The 8,032-nt window shown below is 63.5% G+C and overlaps 3 protein-coding genes across 3 annotated transcripts; 2 read left to right on the top strand and 1 right to left on the bottom strand.

Annotated features, from left to right (window-relative positions):
* The first annotated feature begins 955 nt into the window (after nt 1-955).
* On the top strand, nt 956-1,507 carry EMIHUDRAFT_372775 (hypothetical protein). The gene has a single exon (XM_005793166.1). The coding sequence runs from the start codon at nt 983-985 to the stop codon at nt 1,406-1,408; it is 426 nt and encodes a 141-aa protein (XP_005793223.1). The 5' UTR covers nt 956-982; the 3' UTR covers nt 1,409-1,507.
* A 69-nt stretch (nt 1,508-1,576) lies between these two features.
* Nucleotides 1,577-2,315, bottom strand: EMIHUDRAFT_251025 (hypothetical protein; the record flags this gene model as incomplete). Its single annotated transcript, XM_005793165.1, has 3 exons — nt 1,577-1,833; nt 1,865-2,161; nt 2,303-2,315. 3 exons carry the CDS (start codon nt 2,313-2,315, stop codon nt 1,577-1,579), a joined length of 567 nt encoding a protein of 188 aa, XP_005793222.1.
* A 5,407-nt stretch (nt 2,316-7,722) lies between these two features.
* On the top strand, nt 7,723-7,998 carry EMIHUDRAFT_77625 (hypothetical protein; the record flags this gene model as incomplete). Its single annotated transcript, XM_005793164.1, has 2 exons — nt 7,723-7,848; nt 7,918-7,998. Coding segments are annotated over 2 exons (207 nt in total), but the record flags the coding sequence as incomplete, so codon positions are not given.
* Between the last annotated feature and the right edge of the window lie 34 nt (nt 7,999-8,032).

Here is an 8,032-nt window from a genome sequence, read left to right as displayed (position 1 = left end):
AGGGCGACAGCAATAGTCGAACGGGCGGCGCCGGACTCAAAAGACACCGCTACATCCCTGAGACGGCAACCTCCTTAAAGGCAATGGGGTCTAGATTCGGAGCGCTCGCCGAAGGGGAGTACGACAAAATAGCGCCCGTGATTGCCTGCACGCTGCCCGCACTCACGGACACCATAACCGAAAGAAAGAGAGGGGAGCTCGCGGGAGAGGTGACGAGTGAACTACAGGTAGTGGGGAAGGCAGCCTCGATTGCCATACAGACATGGGTGCGAAACAACGACAAGACCAAGGCACGGGCAGAGGAACGAGAGAAGAATATAGAGTGGATAAGGCGCCTGTTCACGGCATGGAGGGTAAGCCACGCCGAACGCAAGGAAGCCGGGGAAGACGACCCCGAGGAGGACGAAACACCAGTGGAAATCCCGCCGTCAGCTGTCACGATATACCCGAAGGGAACCCCAGTGCCAACACCGACAGTTGAGGTACAAGTGCTCGAAACGAGAGTGGACCTGAGCAATGACATGACTTGGAGGCAAATGATCGGAGTGGGAGTCAGAAATGTGGTCCTTGCGCGAGGGGAGCTCGATAAACTCGAGGGGCCAAATTATGCCGCGAGGAGGGCGGAGTTACGCAGAGCGGCGAGAGAAGCAGCGAGAGCAAGGCAGACGGCAGCGGCGTCTCAGAACGAGGCCGAGGAGAGCGATGAGTCAGGGGAAGAGACAGCAGGAGAGAGAACGACGAGAGTGGGAAGAACGCGAGGTGGCATGAAGGTCGCTGCGAGAATTGGTGAGAAACTGCGGAGAGAGATAGGAAGTGGTAGACGCCCGAGGGTGGGCGACGGCTAACACCACACTCCTCTCCTTAAAATCCCTGTGTGGTGGCGGCGTGCCGTCCTCCCATCCCTCCCTTTATGGCGCTTTTCTTTCTTTCTGCGAGAGGTTGAGACACACCGCACGAAATTTAGACCCAAGCGCCCTTCGGTATGCCTTCGCTCCTGCTGGCGATCATGACCTCGGCCCTCTCGCCGCGGCTCGGCGCTGCGCTGTATCCCAGCGCCGCCCGACCGCAGCCTGCTGCGCGGGCTGGTCGGCTGTGTGCCGCTGAGGCCGCCGCCCCAGTCCGAGTTGAGGTCTGTATGAACAAGTACTGCAAGAAGCGTGGCTCGGCAGCTACGCTCGAGCTTCTACAGCAGCTTGCGGACGGGCGCGACGATGTGCTCGTGGAGGTGGCGGATATGAGCCACACGGAGCACGGGTGCTTCGACGAATGCACAATGGGGCCGAATGTGCGCATCGGCGGCGACGGGCCGCGGACCGACTCGGCGCCCTTTGGAGCCGGAAAGGTCGTCAACGGCATCAAGGGCGAGGACGCTGCGCAAGGACTGCTCGATACGGTGCTGAAAGAATAACGTAAAGCACACGCGAAACACGCCAGACGCTTGGAGTCCGTCTCGAGCGGACACTCTCTGTATCATGTTACTGTATCCTCTCTAGAGGGCAAGGATGTTATTGGCTCTCGCCGTCTCCGTTCTTGCACAGAGAGCCCTCAGTGGTAATTTTGGGTTGTACATATCTGGTTAAACCTCGCGCGGCACCTCGTTCGGCGGCCGATCACGCAGTAAAACAGAGATGCGGCGCGACTTTGGAGGTAGGCTCTGCCCCTCAAAGCTCGGCTGCAGCGGCAGCGAGTGCGCCCAGCGGTACCGCGCCTCGCCGCGCAGCACGTAGAGCGAGCGGCGGGGCAGGAGCAGGTCGAAGGCGGCGGCCGGGTCGGCCTCGTGCTGGAGCAGCATCACCGCGTGCGAGAGCAGCGACAGGCCGACGATGCTCTCGCCTACGACACAGCGGACGCAGCCTGGCGACACTTGCGAGACGCCGGGCGGTGGTCAGTCGCGGCCCGCCCGAGTACTCGACGTGGTCGACGTGCCGCGAAATCTCGCCGTGCGCCTCTAGGTCGAGGACGTGCACTGGAAGCAGCTCTGCGCCCGACGGCAGCGCGGCGAGCGACGCCACTCGATCAAAGAGGCTGCGCGAGGCGGACGACCACGAGCGCAGCGGCCGCTGGAGCTCGCGGTAGTGTCGGATGACGCCGTCGAAGTGGCCCGCCTCGTATCGTCGCGCCCGGAGGTACCTGTCTGCCTCGGCTGCGAGCGCATCCTCCTCTGCGGGCGTGATCACGTCGGCGTGCAGCTCCACCGGCGGCCGCGCGGCGCCGCCGCGTACCTGCCCGACCGATGGACGCAGCAGGTCGAGTTCGGCGGGAGGTTCGAGACGTGCAACAGTACATCGTCGCCGCAGAGCACCGGCACGCCGCATGGCCGAGCAGAGCATAAAAGCACGGCAGCCTGGCGAGGTACTGCGCGCGCCTCTCGATTCTGTCTGGTGAGGTCAATTCCGGACAGCCTGAGAGTCTGGGCCACCTCGCGCGTCGTGAGCGAAGCAGAGACTTCCACTCCGAGACCTCGAAAGAGCTGCCCCATGGGACTCGGAGAGGGTAACCTGTCAAACCTGGGGTGGGCAGGGCCTCTACTCGCCAGGTTTGCGGTCGTAAACTGAAATGGGAGCTGGAAGAAAAAGAAAGCAGACGCCCACAATCTCGATGCACTGTGCCTCGGGTTCGTGCGTGCGTCGCCCATCTCTCTGTTACCATTCTGCCGCACGAAGAGCCACAGCCCAGCCGCTCATTCGGCGAGCGTAGACGAGCAGAGCATAGGCTGGCCAGCGAGCTAATGGAGTCGCAGGCGACGACGGTAGAGCGACAGGCTACCGGCGGCCCGACGGCGGAGCCACAGCTTGCCGGCGGCCCGAGCACGGAGGAGCTGGCAGCCTTGCCACGCATGGCCGAGCTGATGGATTCACTCGCAGCCGTAGCCGTGGATGCGCCCGACGCCTTTGCCCACTACAAGTTGCTCGTTGAGGCGCTCAGCGTTCCGAAACGACACCCACGTCCGCGAAATGCGGGCAGTGCGGTGACGCCGACAAAGAAATGCGGCCAGTGCGGCGCCATCAATCCGACGGCGCGCAAAATCTGCTCTGCGTGCGGATCTTACATTATTCGGAAGGCAAGACCGCCACGCTTGCGACAGCGCAGCGACTCGCAACAGCAGGCACGCAGCGACCCTTGCGTTGCAAGAGCAGCGAAGGTGTGCCCCGCCTGCAGCGGGCAAAACGCCGTGCTGGCCCTTGCGTGCTCCTCATGCCGGGTCAAGTTCTCGGTCAGCCAGACGGCAGCGCTTGCCAGCAGGAGCGAGGACAAACCAACACCAGTGTATGCGGAGCTGGAGCCGCAGCCGCAGGTGGCCACGGGTGGGTCTGCGTGCGGGCCCGCCGTCTCTCGCAGTGCCCTTTTGCAGCTGCCCACCGGCTTGCAGGCCGTAGTGGTTCGTGATGCGCTCGCCGACCTCGGGCGGACCGTCGAGGCGTCAGCGGCAGCGACAGAGTGGCTGAGACGTGGCGGGATGGAGCAGCAGATCGCGCAGGAGCTGGCCTCCGACCCAGACCTCGCCGCCGACCCTCTCCGGAAGTTCGCCCAGGCGACGATCGAATCGACCGAGGCGCTCGCCAAGGCGGTCCGTGACCAGATGGTGGTACTGGAGCTCTCGTCCAAGGCGGTGCTGGACGTGTCGAAAGCGGAGCTCGAGGCGGAGCTGCACCGGTGCAGGGTGGAGGAGAGGGAGCTTCTCCTCTCACTCTCATCGGCGGAGGCGGAGGGGCTGCAGAGCGGCACGGAGAGCGAAGCTTCGGACCCGGCGGCGGAGGCGGACTGCTTCTGTGGCACTGATCGCCACTTGCCGACCAGCAGCCTCCCTTTCGAAGGCGCGTGGGTCGCGTGCGACTCCTGCGACCGATGGTGCCACGGCGAGTGTGTCGGCCTCTCCAAGGCCGAGGCGGAGCAGCTGCAGCACTTCGTCTGCCCGCCGTGCGAGGCGGCGGCCGAAGGCGGGCAGCCAAAGGCACTTCGTCTGCCCGCGAGCGACACCGCCGCGGTCAAGTCGCTCTCATCGGCGGAGGCGGAGGGGCTGCAGAGCGGCACGGAGAGCGAAGCTTCGGACCCGGCGGCGGAGGCGGACTGCTTCTGTGGCACTGATCGCCACTTGCCGACCAGCAGCCTCCCTTTCGAAGGCGCGTGGGTCGCGTGCGACTCCTGCGACCGATGGTGCCACGGCGAGTGTGTCGGCCTCTCCAAGGCCGAGGCGGAGCAGCTGCAGCACTTCGTCTGCCCGCCGTGCGAGGCGGCGGCCGAAGGCGGGCAGCCAAAGGCACTTCGTCTGCCCGCGAGCGACACCGCCGCGGTCAAGTCGAGCCGTTCGCCCGTTCCTCGCCGCACGAGCCGCCGTGTCGGGTGCGCCGCCCCAGTGGCGAGGGCGACCCTCACGCGGTACGGTCGAGAGGTGCTCGGCCGGCGCGTGCGCATCTTTTGGCCGGAGGAGGACGCGTGGTACTCGGGACGCGTCAAGGACGTGTCCCTGGTCGACGACACGCACTACGTCCTCTACGACGACGGCGAGACTCGGTGGGAGCCTCTCAGCACGGTGCTGTGGGAGCTATACCCTGCCTCCTCGCCAGACGACGCCGCAGGCACGCGGCCGTCGGCGCCGGGACGTGCTGCGGCCAGGCAGCAGGCGGCAGTAGCACCTGTGGTGCTGGAGGCGGTGGCAGTCCGCTCTTCTCTCGCGCCGGCATCGCTCCACCCAGACGAGATTGTGGAGGCGATCGTGTGCGACGGCTGCGATGGCGAGTTCGAGCTGCCGCCGGGAACGACGGCACCCGAGGGCGAGTGGTTCTGCGCGGCGTGTGGCGCCGGCGCCAGGGATGGGGCGGAGCGCCGCAAGAGGCCGAGGTCGAGTGACGGTGCTTTCGGCTCGGCGATGGACGTCGACGTTGTGGACGGCTTCGAGTTTCGGTCGCAGGCCGGCCCGGCGATGGACGTCGACGTTGTGGACGGCTTCGAGTTTCGGTCGCACGCCTGCTCCAAGATCGCGGCAACACTACTCGGTTGTAAGCTCGTCTCGCGGCCGTGTGGGAATCAGAAGTAGGGGAAGTAGGGGCTAACGACGAAGCGCTTGGCCCTAGGTAGGGAGTAGGATATAAAGAAAAAAGAAACAAAGCGGAGATACCCGTGGTTGTTTTGTGTGTGTTAGTGCCAGTGCGCGCCAGTCCTGTGCCTCATGCGTCATGGGCGTCTTTTGTCTCTCCGGCTGTATGCAGTACGGCTGCGCGTACGGCTGCGGTGCTGTCTGTGTCTCCGCACTCCGGCCTCACAAGTCACATCTCGTTCCTCCCTCCAAGCACACCTATTCTTTCACCGAACCTCGCAGTGATTTGCAGAGCCGTTTGTGCTCACGCCAGTGGGCAGCCTGACATTCCCTGGAGCAATAGCCTACCGCCTCACAGCGTGCGCAAGCCTTCAGTCGGGTCACGGCGCCGCAGCTCGCGCAGGCATTGCCTCGTTGCGGCTTCTGCAGTCGCAGATCCCTCATTAGATGATTCAAGGCCAGCTCAGCTCCCATATTGTTTCGTGCGGGAGCCTTCGGGTTCATCTTTGGCGCGATCCGACGGTCAAACAAATTCGTCTCGTACTCGACAATTTGATGTGTGTTGCCGGTCATGATCCAGGCACGTCCCGATGCCTTGTTGGCGGCAGCAGGGCTCGTCAGTTCATCGCCTTGCTGCTTGTCGAAGCCGAATGTATCGACAGCACCACACGCGCCGAACGCACATAGAAATGCATCCTGCATCTTCTCAAACTGCTTTGAATCTCGATACAGCCTGATGAGTAGCGAATAGACATAGTTTGTTGCGCTGTTGACGCTCGCTTCAGCTGCCGTCTGCGGGTACTGAGCGATCGCCAATTTCGCAGAATTGTAGACCACTTCAGCTTCACGCCACTGGCAAGCACGCTTGAAGGCGAGACCCAGGTAGGACCACCATGTGTACAAACCACTTGGGCCACCAGGAACCCACATGTGGGGTTTGCGGGACGCGTGGGATACAGCTCGCTTGTAGACGTCGGCGGCTCTCAGAAATTCGCCCCGCGACTCATAGTACTCGCCCAGCTTGCCACAGCTCAGCGTTGCGTCGATGGTCCAGGCATCGCCTTGCGTCTTTGCGAGAGCCAGGTACGCTTCGATCTGCAAGCACAGCATCGATTCGCAAAGGTCCAACTCTGATGCCTTCAAAAGCTCCATGCGAACAAACTCGGAGAGTGCAAGAAACACATAAATCCGACGCTCCACTATAGCTGACTGCATCAGGGAATAGACAACGGCGCGGAGCACGTGTTTCTGCTCCTTGGCGGTGAGGTAGCACGGAGGAACGAGGTACGGGCCAATGTGAGTCCAAACGACTGCTATGCTCGTGTCCCGCCCGTCTATGATCACGTAAGCTTTGAATGCCAGTGCATCCTCAGGAGGGACCCAAATGAAGACCAGCGCACCCCTTCCAAGCATCTCACGCCTCGGCTTCTCACCATACGGCACTGGTCCTTGACACGAAGCTACTCCGTCCTGTACCCAGCGGTCGACCTCCGGTGTGAACATCTGCCCATAAAGAAGGCGCACATCCACAATCGTGATGCGATTGCCACAAAGCGACTGCAAACTCTTAGCCAATCCTTGAGCAGCACTCCCCGAGAGCACCTGGTCTGTTTCTGGGAAGGTGCGATCCACGTAGGAAGGCACATCCCATGCGGTCCGCATACCCACACGCACGTTGGCAGGCTTGACGAGAATGGCTTCCGATTTGTCGTCCACTGCGTCAAGTTGAACTCCAAGCCGCTCTTTGTCTGGATCAAATGAGACTATGACGCCCGAGCGGTCGTTGAGCGCAGGCCGTGCAACGAGGCCTTGCAGCCTGATCCTGCGGCCAAGCAGCGCGTGCGAGGGTTCAATTCCTGCCATCGTGCGCCTTCTGGCTGGCGAGCCCAGACAAGGCGCTCCAACGACGCGTCGCTCGCTCGGTGTCCGCTGTGTCGTCCGTGGTTTATGTCAGCCTGCGCTACGCGCTCCGCCCGCGCGCAAGGTAATTCCGAGTTCTGAACTGAGAAGAAATGCGCTCCGCGCCAAGTGCGCGGGGCCTGGCTAGGGCTGCCGGGCTTGATCTCGACCCACGCGCCGGAGCGCGTGTAGTGCTTGAGCAGCCGGGCGGTAGCCGCAGGCTCCACCTCGAACGGTTGCTCGTCGAGCCACTCACTCGCCGAAGGTGCCCTCGAGCCGCTCGTCTTGCGCGGCAGCCTTGAACTATTCGCCTAAGCCGTACGCGCGGCAAGCCCGGGATCCCCGGAAGAGTGCCTCATTCTGAATCTCCTCTGGCGTTTCGGAGTCGTAGCCGCAGACGGAGGAGCCGGCAGATGACAGATTTTTAGCAATACCAATACCAAACAAATCTAACACTCACGCGTCATTTGGGGCCTGGAGCCCTGTGCAGATGAGGCCCGCTGCCCACCGCGTCGCCGCGCGCGGCATAAAACGCACAACCAACCAACCGGGGAATTCTTTTGCGACACGTGCTGCTTGGACCTCGCTTCGGCGCGCTGCTTGCCGTGTTGCACGAGCGGGCTGCTGTCGTGTTACACGGCGGGCATGTCCAACCCCGCCAGCTCCACCGGCCGCTACGAGGACTACCCGCACGACAAGCGCATCATCATCTACCCGGCGCGCCGGCTCGGAGCCGCCACGACGTGGTTTCCGCTCCCCTCGACCCTCGCTCGACGCCGCCATAGGTCTATCTGGACTCCAAGGCGAGCCTCGCAGACGGCCGCCGCATCGCGGTGGAGCACGCGGCAGAGAGTCCGACGCTGCAGGAGATCGCCGAGGTGCTTGAGCACCTGGGCTACACGCCAGCCCTCGAGGTGGCCGGCTGCCTCTGCGCGCCCCGCCGCTCGCCTCGCCCCACCCGAGCCGGCGGCCGAACGTCGTAGGACAAGCGGTATCCGCGCAACGCGCTCGCGCGCGGCCGGGTGCGCGTCAATCTGAAGGACGCGCCGACGGGGGAGCTGACGGTGCACGGCGCTTCCCTCCCCGACTTCCCCTCCC

Source organism: Emiliania huxleyi (assembly GCF_000372725.1).
Source record: "Emiliania huxleyi CCMP1516 unplaced genomic scaffold EMIHUscaffold_1026, whole genome shotgun sequence".
Taxonomy (NCBI): domain Eukaryota; phylum Haptophyta; order Isochrysidales; family Noelaerhabdaceae; genus Emiliania; species Emiliania huxleyi.
Note: the sequence above shows the minus strand (reverse complement) of the source record. Positions and strands in the feature narration are given on the sequence as shown.